The following is an 18493-nucleotide window of genomic DNA, read 5'->3' on the forward strand; positions in this document are numbered from 1 at the left end:
CATCAAATTGCTGTAATGATCAGTCATCATAGCAATCAACCCATCTGAAGAAGCAGTTCCATGCGGAAGAGATAAGTATGCCTGAGATTGGAGAGCTCAGAATGGTTACAAAAATGTGTTATTGAAGCACAGGCCTCCATGGCATCATCTATGAATTTCTTGGGTGTCAATTTTTTACTAATTTATTATTGGTATCAAATAGTCCAGTCCAGTTTGGTCTAACATAGCCCCTGTACTGATAATGTAGTTCTGTAACAGTGTAGAGAAAGTGGACCAAACTGAAATTTTCAACTAAATAGCAAGTGATCCTTCATCGGTGAATATTTGATGTAAATCAAATAATGTTTATTCTACTCTAAGATTTCTCCTATTTTTTATATTAAAATCATCTTTCAATTAATCATTAAAGTTTGATTATTATATTTTAGTTGATAGATGTACATGTGGAGTGAAAGCATACAATGAGCCAAACCGGACCAGGGGTCTGATTCAAACTGCTCGTTGCCTATCAAGACAATGTCAAAATTCTTTTATCTTACCACCGTTATCTTTGCCTTTGAAATAGCTTCGCGTGGGTACCTTGTTCTCTTCAATCGGAACCCGGATGAAGAAGTTATGGCCATTTGATGAAGGCTGCACGGAGCAGTGCGAACCTGGCGAAAACGCCCGACCCGGCCATTTTTGAACCAACAAAACGCCAGGTCCAGTAGAAACTCCCGGGTTGGCACCATTTCGCCCGGGTCGGGCGTTTTCTCAGAAACAGCCTAATTTTAGTTTACAAATAGGTTTCTGGAGCAGTTTTTGAGAATATTCAGACACCCTTGGACGAGAAATAGAGAGGAAAAGAGAGAAAGAAAGGAGGAAGAAGAGAAGGAAGAAATTCCGGCCAACATTCCGACGATCCGTCTCCAAATTCCAATTCCACTCAACGAGAGCATGCTTCCTATGGTTTTTATTGCAAAATCTACCATGTGTTTAGGCTAAAACTCTCAATGCTGCTCTAAGTTGTAATTTAGGATGTTATGGATGTTTCTAAACCTTTGAATCATTTGTTTTTGATACCAACAATATGCTTGATGTTTATACACTATGTTTTTGGCTCTAATAATGTAGTGTTGTTCTTTCCTATGCTATTATCTCTTTAACATAGTTTGTGAGTGTTTGATTGTTGGTATGCTATTGAATTAGAATTGTTCAGAGGACAATTTGAGAGTGGATTAAGTAGGTGATCATAGTAGATGAGTATTTCTCCTGCGCTTCTGTAGGAGTTTGTAGTCGTTGAAAATTAGTTCATAGGTTGTGTATTTAGCTAATTAACTACTCATCGTGTACATGGTCAGTGTATGTGATTAGGTTGATGTTTTAATCACTGCATAAGTTTCTTTGTTAGAGGTATAGAACAATACAAATATATTGGGCAACTTGGAGTGACATTTATTTTTTCCGTTTGAAAAAGTCTTTCTCTAGTTAATCTGCACTTTACTTTGTCAACAACTTTCAAATTAAAAAATTCAATCTTTGTATGTTTTTATATGCTTTTAAGTATAAACAATTTTTCACCTCCATGTGAATCAACACTTGATATACTACTACGACGTTGTAGTCTTGCAGTATTGTAGTATTATTAGAGTTAATTAGTTAAACTTGATATCTTGTGTGAACTGGTCTAGATACTCTAAAAATACGCATCAAGTTTTGGCGACGTTGTCGGGGAGACAATAGGTTGTTTACTACCTAGTTGTTTTATTTTATTTGATCTTTTGTTTTTGTTTTGTTTAGGTATTTACTTCGTGTTCTTGGGGGTGATAGCCATCTACCACGTCCGGACTTGAAGACGAAGGAGTGTATTTTTTAAATATCAAGAACTATATCTACAATTAATTACCTAAATTTATATATTAAGAACAAAATCATTCTTTTGTTGAAAATTTGAAAAAAAAGTGCAGAGTATAGAAATGATTTGATGCCAAAAGATTAAAACATTTTAAAAGTAATAATTTTTTTTAATACACTAAAACTTACTATATCACTATAAATGGATGTACGGCCCAACTGAATCACATAAAAGATTTGTAAATAAACGCATAGGGGGACAAATGAGGTTTTTTTTAAACTTACCTTCAATTACAGTCAGAATAGAGGATGACCTAGATCCATATTAAAATTAGAAATAGAAATTTTGAGAATCCGAGAATATATTACCCTCATCATTATTCATAATGAACAACAAAGAAGACTATAAAATAAAAAATTATATTATCAAAGAAGAAGGATTATATGAATAAAAACACAATATTTTTTTTGTGATCAAAACTATAACAAATGTGGTATGTATTTGTAGAGGATGAAAAACTACGAATTTTGGTATAATTTTTATAATTTATTAAAATAATATACAAAAGATATATAAATTTTAAAAAAATATTTATCAACCAATGAGATTATACCATTTGGTACGTTGATTTGTTTACTGGCCATTGGTTTACGGAGTATCATTTTATTACTCACATCAATCACACTACTTCACGTTTTTAAATGTGTATTATCAAATGTATAATGGTGTTTTGTTCAATGACAACCTATCATATTATGCATCTTGCATTAAATTTTATTATACATGCTAAAAGATTTATACAATATACTCTACAAATTTTCATGAAAGTGGGTGGAAAAATAAAAATTCCTACTTCTTGGCTTTTATATATGTATAGATGTATAGATTAGAGAACATGTCATTCTCATGGATGATGAATAAATTTAAAACAAAAAGAAATTATAATATAGAAGAAAGATTATATGTAGAGAAAATAGAGATTTTTTTTGTGAATAGAACTATAGCAAATGTGATCTCAATTTGTAGAGGATGAAAACCTATGAATTTTGGTATAACTTTTACATATATTTAATTTAATATATAAAGATATTTGAGTAATAGATAAAATATTTATTGACCAATGGGACTGTTACAAATGGCATAGTATTATTGGTCATTAAAATAAATGAGAGAGAAACCATTTGATCTTATTTTTACCCAATGGTTAAAAGGAGGGTGATTTGACTAATTGACAACCATTTATTATCTATATCAAATCAATCATATATTAATATTGTATATTATAGGCTAATACAATTTTATAATATACTTCTCAATATTTCATGAAAGTGGGCGGGAAAAATAACTTTTTGAGGACTTGGCTTTTATATAGTATAGATAAAGTAAAAATGATTTTCTAAATAACATTAGTTATTCGATTTTTATATTCTAGCCGTCCCACTCTAAGTAACACATTTTCTTTTTTGGAATGTCCCACAGACGAAATATATCTTAGCATAATAGCATGCACTACTCTCGAAACAACGAATATATATATATATATATATATATATATATATATATATATATATATATATATTGATGTCAACATTTGATTTTGCATCCCACAATTGGCTTACACTTATAAGTTTTAAGGTTGTATGTAAGATTTATGAGAGAGAAAGAATGTTTGCAACGTAATACCTTAATGGAAAATAGACCATTTTTTATCAATTCTTTTGGTTATTCTTTTAGTTATTTTAGATGTTAGTCATGTTCCGGTCCGAAACATCACGACCCCCGCCTGATCTGTAGAAAATTTCAACAAGAAGAACATAAAATTAGAATTTCACCCATTTCTGAAGTAAAACAAAAAAATATTATCATTACCTATTCGCTTCACGTTGCAAACTATTTCTATCCAATAGATCCGCCCCCTTCAAATTTGTATGCTAAGGGGGTGTTCGGTTGCCAAGATTAAATCTCATGATTAAAAATGTATGTTTGGTTCATAAGATTGACCCCTACAACTTAATCTTAGATGGATAGTCCCATGATAATTAGTCATAGCCTCCCCCTTCCAACTAAAATAATCTCACAACTTAATCCTAGATGGATAGTCTCATGATATTAGTCATGACAACCGAACGCCACCTAAGGTGATGTTCGGTTTCCTAGATAAAATAGTACTCTCTCCGTCCCATGCTACTTGCACATTCCATTTTCGGATTGTCCCAAATTATTTGCACTATTTCTATTTTAGATAAAAATTATGGTATTTAATTAAGATATTAGAGATAGTTCGTGTTTCCTTTATTAAGGGTTGCCTTATTGCACTTAAAATTTTAATTTAATTACACTAATTACTCATGTTCAAATTTACGCTATCTAAGTGAAAAGTGCGAGTAGCATGAGACGGAGGGAGTACCAGGATATAACCTAGGATTGGGTAAATGACTTTAAGTTTAAAGGCCGCACTACGAAGAATTCGAACCTGAGACCGTTGGCCTCAAAGGCTCGAGCATTAACTTTTTTTATCGCTTGACCAACTCACACGCTTGACAACAACAAGATCCACACGGCGGTGCTACTCACAAACCCTGGGATGGGTCGGGCCTCGTTAAAACCTCCAAAGGCCAAAAACCCGAAGGAAAAAAGACCCTAGGAGTAAAAAGAGTACCCAAGTGAGCAGCACCAATAGGCTCTCCAACGTTCGAACACTGGGCATTGGGACCCACGCCTTCATTCCAATTTTGGCTTCTCTGCTCCGGTAAGTGTTGAATGACTTGATCATCAGGGAAACGGGAATAGAGTAGGCTGTAGGTGGTTGATTTGATGAGAAAGGTCGTCCTCACCGCATTTAACTTATGGTGGTTGTTGAAATAGATCGATATTTTTAATAAGGTACTGAAATTTAGTAACCTACATGCTACAACCAAGGTTTAGCTAAACCCCATCTATTGAATAGTTAGGGTGACCACACTAATAAATAAATTTCTCTAAGCTAATTCTTTTAACGTCCTTAAATAGTTAACTTACTATATTCACTTAACATTTTAACTATGGCTTATGCAATATTTTTATAATTATAATTTCATTTATTTCTTATTCCATTTGCGATTATGATCCTCAGTATTTTATACTCTCTTCATCTAGAAAATATAGTTATATAGGTGGATAACACGAGTTTTAACACAAAATTATATTGATCAAGTATGAAAAAGAAAGTGATAAAATGGATAAAGTAGGATAGAGAAATAACAAAATACTATTAATAAAGTAGGAGAGAAAAATAAAAAAATGAGTAATAAATTGAGATCGACTTTCCATTTTGGTGTAAGACCAATTTTGGTGGACGGAGGGAGTAGTAATTTTTTTTGAAAATATGTTGATGTCATTATTCGACCCAACCACGCCAAAAAATATACCAAATTCATAAACATTGGTCAACAATTGTTTCGAGAATTAATGTTGGATGTGCGCACTAGTATTTGTTGTACATCTCCATGCAACATGTCAATTCTTTTACTGTAAGTGTATACAATCTAATCTATCTTGTCGAGCATACCAGGAAATCCATGGCGCATGAAGCCTCTCATGCATATTCATCAATATGTGGGCGTCGTGCATGCATTGCCGGTTTTCTCAAATTCGTATCGTGAAAGTCCTCGACGACCTTGCGACAAAATCGTTTCACGAACTTACAGGATGTCGTTTTTCTGCACATAACCACTAGGCCGCCATAAAAACCAATGGACTTGCAACGCGTGGCTGCATTGCAGACGCTCTTAAGAAACATACATTTTGCATTGATGATGCTCTTAAGAAACATGTATTTTATAGGACGGCTGGAATTTTATAGAACGGCTGGAGTATTAATTATTATTGTACCTACCATGTAAGATAAACATTATTGAATGACTTCTAATTAACATTCCTATATATATCAAAAGCATTGACATGAAAATCAAGATACCAAAAAAAGAAAAAAATTAAAAACTAAAATGGCACAGACAATCATCACAAACCATATTGTAAAACCATCATCTCCAACTCCACTCGCTTCCAAAATCCACAAACTCTCATTTATTGATCAAATGCAATCACCAGAATACATTCCCTTCATTTTCTTATATGAAAACAATCGATCTACGTCGAAACAAGAAATCTCGAAACGTCTGAGACAGTCTTTGTCGGAGACCCTAACCATCTTCTACCCCATTGCAGGCACAGTTGTACAAAACTCGCACGTTGATTGCGACGACACGGGCGCGGAGTTTGTCGAAGCCCGGGTTCACGCTCCCCTCTCACACTTCACACAAAACCCTAATTTTGAGGAATTGGTGAAGCAGTTGTTCCCCACGGCGGACGGGACCGAAACCCGAAACCTGTCTGTGAAGATCAGTTTCTTCGAGTGTGGAGGATTCGCCGTTGGCTTGTTTCTGTCACATAAGCTAGTGGATGGGTCGTCTGCAGCGGCGTTCGTCCGCGCGTGGGGGAAGACCTGCTGCAGGGAAGCTTCTGGAATCATCCACCGGTCCCGTGGGCAGACACACTTAAGGTTGGCCTCTTTACTTTTTTCTGATATGTTTTGTGATATCAACTAATACTAATATATTAGAAAAAATAATATGACTTTCAGTTGTCATTTTAAAAAAAAAATCTCATGGTTCATTTAATTTTTTTTTAAAGTCTGAACACAGAGCTATACCAATTCGTAAATACAATAATATCAGATATCAGTTCATGACTCAATATCAGAAACTGATATGTTTTTGTAATACCAACTAATATTAATGTACTTCATTCGTTCTCTTATGGTTGAGTCATTTTTTCATTTTGGGAAGTTCCTTCATAGTTGAGTCATTTTTGTATATAGTAACAATTTCTCACTTTTACTGTACTATCACTTACTTTATTCTATCTTTTTACATCTCTTACATTTTTTTATCTATCTACTTAATACACCAAACATCCATTTCTTAAACTCCGTATCGAAAAGTTTTGCTCCAACTATGAGGGAACAAAGATAGTACTTGATATGATTTTCAATTCTCAAAGTTTTTATTTTAAAAAAGTTTTCACTGGAACTGCCTGTTATTTGAACGTAAGTACTCCTTCCGTTCCCTCATAGTTGAGGCGAAACTTTTCGGCACAGAGTTTAAAAAAGGGATATTGAATGTGTTAAATAAATAGATAAAAAGGTAAGAGAGAGAAAAAAGTAGAGAGAATAAAGTAGAAAGTGAATAAAGTAGAGAGAATAAAGTAACACAGAGTAAAGTAAGAAAGAGAAAAAAGTAACTATATATGGAAGTGACTCAACTATATGAGAACTTCCTAAAATGGAAAAATGACTCAACTATGAGGGAACAGAGTGAGTATATAAACTTAACGAGAGCCCTTCCCCAGTGTCCACCCCTCCTTCGACATGGCGCTCCATTTCCCGCCCTCGCACTCGCCTCCGCCCTCGATGTACCTTGGAGTCCCGAGAGAGAAAATTACAACGGGGAGGTTGGTTTTCGACAAGGAGAAGGTGGAGATGATCAGGAAGCTGGAAGCTTCTAGAAGCGAGGTAAAGGATCCTACTAGGGTGGAAGCCGTCTCCGCTCTCCTATGGCGGAGCTTCGTCGCCGCGCATATAAAGGCCGGGACGGGGACGGGGACGGGGACGACTTTGTTCCCCGCTGTTCATGCGGTGAACCTGCGCCCTAGAGTTGGGCTGCCGGATCGCACCTTCGGGAACTGCAGCTTGGGGGTACCTGTGGTTCTTTCGTTAGACGAAGACGAGGGCGAAGACGTTGTGTCGAGATTGAGGGCAACCATACGAGGAGTGGGCGATGATTTCATGAAAGGGGTTATGAACGATGAATATATAGTGCGAATGCTGGATGAAACCATTGATGTATTTAATAAGCCGGGGAGATGTGTTTTTAGCAGTTGGATAAGGTTCGGGTTGTACGAGGCAGATTTCGGTTGGGGGAAGCCAGCTAGGGTTTGCACCGGCTCTCCGTACATGAACGTAGTGGTACTCATGGAAGCTCCGGCCGGAGACGGAATCGAAGCGTTGATTAATGTCGTTGACGATCGTTTCTTTCAATTGCTGCAATCCAATTGCAACAAACTTCTTGGTGAAGAATGAAGATGTTATGGCTACTTGATCATGTCCCAAACTCAGAAGTATATTGAAATAAAGTGAATAAGATTTTCATGTTTGATTAGAAGGGTACGTACATAAGATTTATTGAATAAGTGAACTGCTAACGACGAAATAAAAAGAATAAAAATTCCCCCAAAACCTTGCATTTATTAAAACTAGTTTAGCCCCCGCACGATGCGCGACACACGACTTTTATAATAATCATATGAATACAAAATTACGTGTTCTCTTCGTCCATAAATAATAAACTCAGTTTAATTTAGTACGAGTTTTAAAAAAATTAATGGAAAATTAATAAAAAAAGAGAATGTAAGATGAGCAATACTTCTAACCCCGCGCAATGCGTGACACACGACTTTTACAATAATCAGATGAGTACATAATTATGTGCTCCTTTCGTCTACGGATAACAAACTCAATTTGATTTAACAAAGTTTTTAAAAAAAATTATGGAAAGTGAATAAAAGAAAGGGGGTGCGTTAAAATGACAACACCTCTTAAAGTAACACCATACAACCATTCCTAGCCAATCATTTATACACGTGGACGAATAATCAGCTGCCATGCGGCAATCATGAAAAATGCTCAAGGGGTAAATTTCTCGGCCAGCAATATCCAATATACTATACATCAATTTTTCTCGGCCAGCAATATTCAATACGCTAGACAACAATCTATAGATTGTTGTATGGCGTTTATAATATTGCTGGATACGTAGTGTCACAGTGTCACTTTAAGAGATGTTGTCATTTTAACACAAACCTAAAAGAATATAATGAAAGATAAGTCATACTTATATATTTAGTTTTATAATAAAATGTGAGCGATATAAAGTTAATGGAATATGTGGTCCATTATCAAAAGTAATAAAAAAGTAAAAGCAAATGAGACATTTATTAGTGGACATATGAAAATGACAAAATGGAGCAATTATTGATGGACGAATGGAGTATTGTTAATAACTACTCCCTCTGTCTTATTAAAAAATAAAATGTTTTCTGGGTTGTCCCATTAAAAGTGAAACATTTCTGTAAATTGAAACAACATCTATTTGTTCATCCCTCTTCCTTTATTCTCTCCACATTAACTCACAAGATAACATTACATAAAAATCTCATACAAAAAAGCAAATATTTCATTTCTAATAAAACAGAGGGAATATGATTTTTAGTATTTTTATATAGAACGAAGTATTTGAATTAGTTTATATTACTTCAAATTCGTTACGTAGGATACATATTAAATTTAACTTTATTAACACTCTCCGCATAAGATAAAATCACTGTCATTGTTGAAAAATTAGGGATAATCGACATAGCAACATGGAGTATAATGCTTACATTATCACTTGTAAGAACTTATGCTTCCAATATATAAGCACAGTACCAATAATAAAATGAATAGATTACACATTATTACTATATATATTTTTAAACTGTTTATTTAACTTATAACGGAGCAATAACAAAATGAATAAATTACACAATATTGCTATATATATTTTCAAACTGTCTATTTAACTTTTATATACTTTTTAAATTTAATTTATGAAAGCACAATAATATTGAATATACACAATAAGAAAGTGTGGTCTGACTTTTTAATTGGTTGTATCGTTTATTCTTAAGTTTGGTTTAGGTCGGTCCTTCATTTATATTCTCCTTCTAACGCATTATAAAATGTTTAAATATATGATTTAATTAATTTAGCAATAGATAATTGTCAATTTTCAAAATATTTCAGTTTTACATACTTAATATTTTAGTACGATAGTATGTAATTGATAAATAAAAGAGACTAATGGAAGAACATATAAAAGTAGTTTAAGCTTACATGATAAAATATACTAAGAACAAAGATGATTATATTGAAGGGTGTATAAAAACAATAATTTAAGTATAATAAAAAATTATAAATTTGATAAATTAATGACAAATATATACTCCCTCCGTCCCACTCAATATGTCCACATTTTTTAGTAGCACGAGATTTTAAGAGGAGTTGTTAGTTGGAGTAAGTAGAGAGAAAAATGTAATTAAATATTTTGATGATGGGAGAGATTTATATCCAACCATAATTTAAATTTATTGATTTTATAAAGAGATAGGGAGTAGTATACTACATATAATATTGTATTTTATGAAAATTAAAAGTTTCACCAAATACTCATTGATGTTGTAAATAAATAACTCTTATTAATGCTATCTTATTTACATAGTATCATAAATGTTAATAAAGTAGACGAATATTTAGCTCTCTCCAAGTTTAATATAATCCCTCAAACTGTCATCTTCTCTCATTCAAAAAACATATTTTCTTCTTACTACCATAAGAAGATCTTTTTTAGTAATTATTTAATATAGTATTAGATTATTATTCGAGAGATTATTTAAATATCAAGAACTATATCTACAATTAATTACCTAAATTTAAATATTAAGAACAAAATCATTCTTTTGTTGAAAATTTGAAAAAAAAAGTGCAGAGTATATAAATGATTTGATGCCAAAAGATTAAAACATTTTAAAAGTAATAATTTTTTTTAATACACTAAAACTTACTATATCACTATAAATGGATGTACGGCCCAACTGAATCACATAAAAGATTTGTAAATAAACGCATAATGGGACAAATGAGGTTTTTTTTTAAACTTACCTTCAATTACAGTCAGAATAGAGGATGACCTAGATCCATATTAAAATTAGAAATAGAAATTTTGAGAATCCGAGAATATATTACCCTCATCATTATTCATAATGAACAACAAAGAAGACTATAAAATAAAAAAATATATTATCAAAGAAGAAGGATTATATGAAAGAAAACACTATGTTTTTTTGTGATCAAAACTATAACAAATGTGGTCTCTATTTATAGAGGATGAAAAACTACAAATTTTGGTATAATTTTTATAATTTATTAATAAAATATACAAAAGATATATAATTTTTTTTAAAATATTTATCAACCAATGAGATTATACCATTTGGTTGATTTGTTTACTGGCCATTGGTTTATGGAGTATCATTTTATTACTCACATCAATCACATTACTTCACGTTTTTAAATGTGTATTATCAAATGTATAATGGTGTTTTTTACAATGACAACCTATCATATTATGCATGTCCCTTCGGGGACATCCGATAAAATTGGAACGATACAGAGAAGATTAGCATGGCCCCTGCGCAAGGATGACACGCATAAATCGAGAAATGGTCCAAATTTTTTTTATAAAAAACCTATCATATTATGCATCTTGCATTAAATTTTTATTATACATGCTAAAAGATTTATACAATATACTCTACAAATTTTCATAAAAGTGGGTGAAAAATAAAAATTATTTAATATAGTATTAGATTATTATTCAATATATTATTTAAATATCAAGAACTATATCTACAATGCGCCAGACACTTTTCAGCGGTGTATGATGAGTATCTTCTCGGATCTCCTAGAGGATTGCATCGAGATTTTTATGGACGACTTCACTGTGTACGGGAATTCATTTGACTCATGTTTGGTAAGTTTGGATGTAGTGTTGAGAAGGTGCCAGGAAAAGCATTTGGTTTTGAATTTCGAGAAATGCCACTTTATGGTTCCTGAGGGAATTGTCCTAGGGCACGTAGTCTCGGAAAGAGGTATACATGTAGACCAAGCAAAGATTGATGTGATCTCAAAACTGCCTTACCCGACGAATCAGAAAGAAGTAAGAGGATTCCTAGGGCACGCAGGATTCTATAGGAGGTTCATAAAGGATTTCGCAAAGATTGCTCAGCCACTCACCCATTTGTTGCATAACGATGTTGATTTTGTTTTTGATGAGGAGTGCAAAAAGACTTTTCAGTTGTTGAAGGATAGACTAGTATCTGCTCCCATTATTAGAGTGCCCGACTGGAATCTACCCGTTGAAATCATGTGTGACACAAGCGACTATGCCGTGGGAGCGGTGCTAGGTCAAAGAGTCGATGGGAAAAACGATGTGATCTTTTATGCTTCAAAAACGCTGAATCAAGCTCAGAGAAATTATGACACTACTGAAAAGGAAATGCTGGCGGTAGTGTACTCATTTGAGAAATTTCGCCCGTACTTGCCGGGGTCGAGGGTGATAGTCTTCACCGACCACGCGGCTCTAAAGTACCTGTTGGTGAAGAAAGAATCCAAGCCGAGATTAATCCGTTGGGTGTTGCTTTTGCAGGAATTCGATTGGGAAGTCAGAGATAAAAAGGGGACAGAAAATAAGGTAGCCGATCATCTGAGTAGGATATTTCAAGGGGAGACCGAGGAAGCAATACCAGATGCATTCCCCGAGGAACATTTGTACTATGTGGAGGAATTTCCTCGACCTATCAGCTGGGAAGAGATTATGGCGTTAACAGGTTCAGGGGATGCCGAAAAAGGGAAATGCCGGATAAACGCTGAGCCATGGTTCGCAGACCTGGCAAATTACTTGGTCACTGGAGAAGTGCCCAGTTCGCAAGAAATCTCCCGGGCCCAGAGGATGAAGCTCAAAAGCGAGGCCAAATATTATTTACGGGACGACCCGTATTTGTGGAGAATGGGAGCCAACCAAGTAATCCGGAGGTGTATCTCGGAGTGGGAACAGAGGGATGTGCTGAATCATTGCCATGCCCTAGCTTGTGGAGGTCACTATGGACCTAGGAAGACTGCAAATAGTGGTTTTTACTGGCCTACATTGCATAAGGATGCTTTCGAGTTTTGTCAGAACTGTGAGAGATGCCAACACACAGGGGGAATCTCCAAGAGAGACGAAATGCCGCAAGTTCCAGTGATTGTATGTGAGATCTTCGATGTCTGGGGGATGGACTTCATGGGTCCATTTCAGTCTTCATATGGGAATACATACATCCTTGTAGCGGTGGACTATGTTTCGAAGTGGATAGATACAAAAGCTACCACGTCTTGCGAAGCTAAAGAGGTAGCGAAGTTTCTTAGAGCTAACATCTTTAACCGGTACGGAGTGCCCAGAGCTATAATATCTGACAATGGGACGCATTTCCGTAACCGGACTATTGAAGCTCTAATGAAAAAGTACGGAGTTCACCACCGCCTTTCCACACCGTATCATCCTCAGTCTAACGAGCAAGCTGAGATCTCCAACAGGGAGATAAAGGCGATACTGGAGAAGACGGTGAATCCGTCAAGGAAAGATTGGAGTAAGAGGCTTGGAGACGCACTATGGGCTTACAGGATGGCATACAAGACGCCAATTGGGATGTCACCCTACAGGCTTGTGTTTGGCAAAATGTGCCACTTGCCCGTGGGAGTAGAACACCGAGCATATTGGGCGGTCAAGGAGATCAACATGAGACCCGAATTCTGCGAGGAAGAGAGCAAATTGCAATTGCAGGAGTTGGAGGAGCTAAGGCTGGAGTCATATGAATCGGCAATGTGGTACAAAGAGAAAGCAAGACTCTGGCATGACAAGAACCTCCGGGTCAAGGAATTGCAAGTTGGGCAAAAGGTACTCCTTTTCCAATCCCTGCTCAAGTTAATGCCTGGTAAGCTGAAGTCCAAATGGATTGGACCGTACACGGTTGTGAGTCTTCGTGCAAATGGAGAAGTTGAGATCCAGGGAAGTGCCCCAAATTCTATACCTTTTCTTGTCAACGGTCATCGTGTGAAGGTATTTAGGGATAACTCGGAGATGTGTGTAGTGGACGAAGTTCCGCTACACGCACTCCCGGATATCGCCTAACTGGTCTGGGAATGAAGTGTTCTTAGAGAATTCCTGGGTCAGGTAACTAAGAAGTTTTTTTTACCATACCCTGTCCCAGGGGATCTTGAGAACACTTGAAAACAAAAATTGTAAATATTTGATTGCTTTCGTTAAATCAAGAAAACCCAAACAAATCAGAAAAAAAATAATCTTCCAAAAATATTTTCGTAATACCAGACTCCTTAGGAATGTTTTTGATACTGTCATACCCTAGACCCGGGAGTCTGGCGTTTCAAGTTTTTAGTTTAATGTCTTTTTAAGTGTGATTTTGCAGAGAGTGTTTACTTGGGGCAAGGAGTTGAGGAGTAAAATTTTTTGGAGGGAGTTGGCACCGGTTCGGATTTCAAAAGGCACCTCTATGGGGAGGCGTACGGTCGCTCGCATCATGCCTGCATCTGCCTGCAAAACCGTCCTCTCCCATACCTACAGGCTAAAACCGTGTCTTCCTTTTATTTTTCATAACATACTCACTCTTTCTACAAACAAAATCCCCAAAATTCTCTCAACTTTTATCTCTCTCTAACCCTAATCAAGGAAATTCCCGTCCAAGTTCTTGTCAAAATTTCTGCAGGATTTACCATGGACAACAAACAGAACACCGAAAGCACTTCAGGATCCGCCGATTCTAACGTGGCGGCGTTTATGGCCGACCTATTACAAAAGCTTGGGGGGACCGGAAGAAGCGATGAAGGCGTTTGCCTTGTTTGCCTCCGCGATGGGAAAGACCGCACCGGCCGTTTCAACGTCTGCCGTACCACCACCACTGGAAATTTCAGGGGCTTCACCATCCCAACCAGAGGCCGTTCATGCCGTTGCAGAACCCGCCACTGCCGTCCCAGAAACAACCGCCGCAGAAACACACGAAGAAGAAGCAGATCTGGCAGCGGGGTTGGAACTGTTGGCTGTAAGTGAACCAAGGTTAGATTCTGTCGCTGAGGAGGAAACCCTTGTTTTGTCTGATAAAGCAGTAGGGGTCTCTGAGGGGGTGAACCCTGTTATAGCTGCTGTGGATTATGTTGAAAAAGAAGCCTTAGGTGTGTCTGTAGATGTGGATTTGTCTGTTGTTCTGCCTGCTAGTCCTACTGAGGGGGAAACCCCTGTTCCTGAAAAGTTTGTTGAGGGGGAAACCCATGATGTTTGTGACAATGTCCCGGAGGGCGACGAAGCCCTAATTTCTGAGAAGTCTGTAGAGGGGGAAACCTTAGAAGTATTTGGGGGCGATGAAGCCCAAGTTGTTGAGGAGAATGTTAGTGAGGGGAAGACCCCTGAAAAAGCTGTGGGTACTGAGGCCCACGATGAGGAAGGTTTGGTTGGGGTAGAAACCCCTATTTACATCACGGGGCAACCCCATTGTTGAATGAGGAGGGAGAAACCCTCGTTTCTGGAAATGTATAGGAACCCATCGGCGACAGGATGAATTTGATGGTGGATCTGACTGATGTCCCCGAAGGGACCGCTTCGCCAGTTAATGCAAGGGAAGCAAGGAGGCAAGCTCGTCGGAGCTTGATTGATGCGATTGACGAATCCGTCTAGCAGACGGAGAAAGGAGCGCTAGGTCTAGAGACCGCAGCCCTTGAGCAGGCAAACTCCCCCAGACCTAGCGGTGGGGAGAGTGAAGAGGAGGAAAGCCGCCACGCGGCTGAGAGAAAGAGGAAGGGAAAACAGGTTGCTCCTTACTCGACCAAGAAAGCAAAAGGGAAGTCCGTTGAACCCTCTCTTCCTCCACCTGCAAAGGTACCTTACGCTGCTCAGTCCGAAAGACCTGCTGGGTCCAGCGACTCCGAAGAGGAATTAGAGGAGGAGTTAAATTTCGAGCCCACAGAAATCTGGATCACCAAGGAATTGCTGGACGCGATGAGGACGTTCACAGACCCAAAACGTGCAGCGACTTACAAGGAGAAGAGTGCTGTGGGAAATTTTGCTAAGTCCGGGAAGATGTATGACCCGGCGGAACTCAAGGAGATCGCTTCCAATGACGAGTTTCGGGAGTACATAGATGCAATCGGTTTTGACTGGTTGTTTAAGCACAACACCCTTGAGGTTCCGACAGCCTTAGCACGGGAATTCTTTTCAACCTTCCAGTTTAAGTCCACCACTGACTTGGATATCGACTCCATTTACTTCCGCCTCTTCAATGAAGAGCACGTGATGAGCATCCGAGAGTGGACTCTCTGGATGGGTTTGCTGACACGTACACAGGACGACGAAGGTTTGTGGAACGAGAGAATGGTAGGTCCGCCTAAGTGCACATCGGGTTTCAAGACACAGAGTGCTTGGGAGTTTGTTACCCACCCGAGGGTGGGTCAGTTTAAGACCAGCTTTTCGAAAGCCCACCACATCGAGAACAAGATCCTGAGATTTGCCCAAACGTTCATAAGTTACAATCTGATGGGAACCGCAAACAACGCTTTGACCACCGCCGACCTGTATTTCACTTGGTGTATGGCCAAGGGGGTCCGTGTCCACTTGGGCTACTGGTTAGCCCAGGCCTGCCACCAAGTAACTGCCAACCCTTCCAGGCACCTATACACATGCCATCTCCTAGGGGTTTATCTCCACAAAGCTTGCCGAGATGTGGAAATGTGTCTACCCCCGGAGGTTTTCAACATGGATTATTTCTTCAACAAGGGGCTGCTAATCACGCATGGAAAGGAGGTATGTTTTTACGAAGTTGGCAAGTCGGAAGCGCAGGTGAAACATGAGCCAGATGTGGTGGAAGTAAAAGACAGTGCTGATGTGGATGAAGTCAGGAAGGTAGTCGAAGAAGTGAAGAGTGAGGTCGCAGGAGTTAAGAAAGAGGTCATCGGAGTGCGGAAAGAGGTCACCGAGATAAGGAAGGAGATCGGGAGGAGCAGAGAGGAGATCGTGGCCCTAAAGGGGCGCATTACCGATCTTGTGGCAGTGTCGTCAAAGCACGCTGATAGGATGGGAGAGGGCGTCTCGCTGATGATGACGGTGACGAAGTGGCTTAGAGCGAAATTCCCGGACTCACCGAAATCACTTCCTGGACCTAGTAGCGGCTCCAAGACGCCAGGTCAAGGGAGTCTATCTATCCAGAAACCGCCACAAGCCTCAAAGCCTCTGACTACCCCGTCCTCTACTAGACCCGTGATCTTGAAGAAAACCTTACCCAGCCAGAGTGAAGAGATGACAGAGAAGCCGGAGTCGCCGGTAAAGAAGAAAGCTAAAGTGACCCATCCGTCCGCCCCGCCCAAATCTGGCTCCCGCGGGGGCCAGACCCCGAATTGATCCCCCCAAACCAAGTAACTTTTACCTTTCTATCTTTTATTTTTCGTTTTCTGTGTGTGTTTATATGTGACCAGCATGCTTCGTTTCGTATATATGTGTTGTATCTTCCCACACTTAGCCCAATCTTTGGTCTAAGTGTGAGAAGGGGTTGTTCTGTCTTTGCATGTCTTGGTTTTATTTGTTGCGCCTTTTTCCACTTAGCCCGATGTTCGGTCTAAGTGTGAGAAGTTTGCTTTGTCTGTGCGTTTTGTTTGTGTTTTGTGTTTATGTTTGCTGTTCATACTTCCCTTTTCCCCCCTTCACTAGGATAGCTTGGGGACAAGCTTGAGTGAAGTGGGAGGGGGTGGGAGTAAGTGCGGTATCTGTTTTTGTGTCTTAGAGTCTTTAGGTCTAGTTTAGGTGTACTAGTTTTTTCTTTGTTGTGTGTATCGCATGAGCTAGTGAGATAATAAGGCAGGTTTCCCTTAGTGAGAGTGATTGAAGAAAGGGTACATGTCAACTTTGATGCCTTCTTCCTTGATAAGCTAAAAGCGGTCTGAATGAAGTTAGGACGATGGAAAAAGCCTTAGATAACCTAGCGGTGCAGCCCTACTATAAGAGCGAGTTATAAGCCTAAACACTTTTTGTGCTAACATGTAAAAATGGGCTGCCACTTGATGCATAAGGAGTAGAGTATGAAGGAGAAAAAAATGGGTTATGGAGGTATAAGCTGGACGAAGTCCAGAACTGGAGGTATAAGCTGGACGAAGTCCAGGGGAGGAGTAAAAAGATAAAAAATTTTTTTGGAGGTATAAGCTGGACGAAGTCCAGGAGAAAAAGGGATATGTATAGAAAAAGAAAAAAATATATATGAAAAAGAAAAAAAAATATATTATCCTTAAGGGCAGGAAGCAATCGCAACCTGACCCAGGGAATCAATAGGAAAAAGGAGTAGTAAGAAGGAGTAGTAAGAAGGGGAAAGCTCTCATAACCCGACGCATCAGTGGTATAACTTTAACTGTGGAGCGTTTTGATCCTAACATCCCTGGTGAGGAATGAGTGATCGAAGCGAACCTAACCGCTGGGGAATCAAAAGGCTATCTTGACGAACTGACGGACCGTTTAGGTAGAAGAGGGAAGGGGGAGGATTTGTAGGCTGTAGACGATCAGATTGAACTTAAGCTTGTGGGGACGGTCGCCTAAAAGTTGAAACTAGTTCATGCTTATCTGTTGTGTTTTGTTTTTGTGATGTTTTCTTTTGTGAGTCTGTAGTTATCTAGGTCTAGGAGTCAGTTTTTGTTTGTAGAGTCGTACTTGGGAACCGTGCATTGAAATTTGCCTTATTTCTTTTTCTTGTCTTTCATGCTTGAGGACAAGCATGGTTTAAGTGTGAGCAGTTTGATAAGGCTAATTTCATGCATAGGTCTAGGGGTTTAATTCGTGAATTTGCTGGGTCTAACACACGTTTTAAGCCAGGTGTGGGAAGATTTTCGCCAGGTCCAGGAAAGGAAGAGGACAGTTGCATGGTCCTAGGAAATTGGCGAATAAG

At 38.2% G+C, this 18493-nt stretch overlaps 1 protein-coding gene and 1 non-coding gene across 2 annotated transcripts; both read left to right on the top strand.

Moving 5' to 3' along the window:
* The first annotated feature begins 5765 nt into the window (after window positions 1-5765).
* LOC121766438 (stemmadenine O-acetyltransferase-like) lies at window positions 5766-8031 on the top strand. The gene is made up of 2 exons (XM_042162725.1): window positions 5766-6374; window positions 7223-8031. The coding sequence occupies exons 1-2, from the start codon at window positions 5818-5820 to the stop codon at window positions 7950-7952; spliced, it is 1287 nt and encodes a 428-aa protein (XP_042018659.1). The 5' UTR covers window positions 5766-5817; the 3' UTR covers window positions 7953-8031.
* A 3069-nt stretch (window positions 8032-11100) lies between these two features.
* LOC121769613 lies at window positions 11101-11203 on the top strand. The gene has a single exon (XR_006043634.1). It is a non-coding gene; the product is annotated as a U6 spliceosomal RNA (small nuclear RNA).
* The last annotated feature ends 7290 nt before the right edge of the window (window positions 11204-18493 follow it).

The sequence above is a fragment of the Salvia splendens genome, chromosome 15 (assembly GCF_004379255.2).
Source record: "Salvia splendens isolate huo1 chromosome 15, SspV2, whole genome shotgun sequence".
Taxonomy (NCBI): Eukaryota; Viridiplantae; Streptophyta; class Magnoliopsida; order Lamiales; family Lamiaceae; genus Salvia; species Salvia splendens.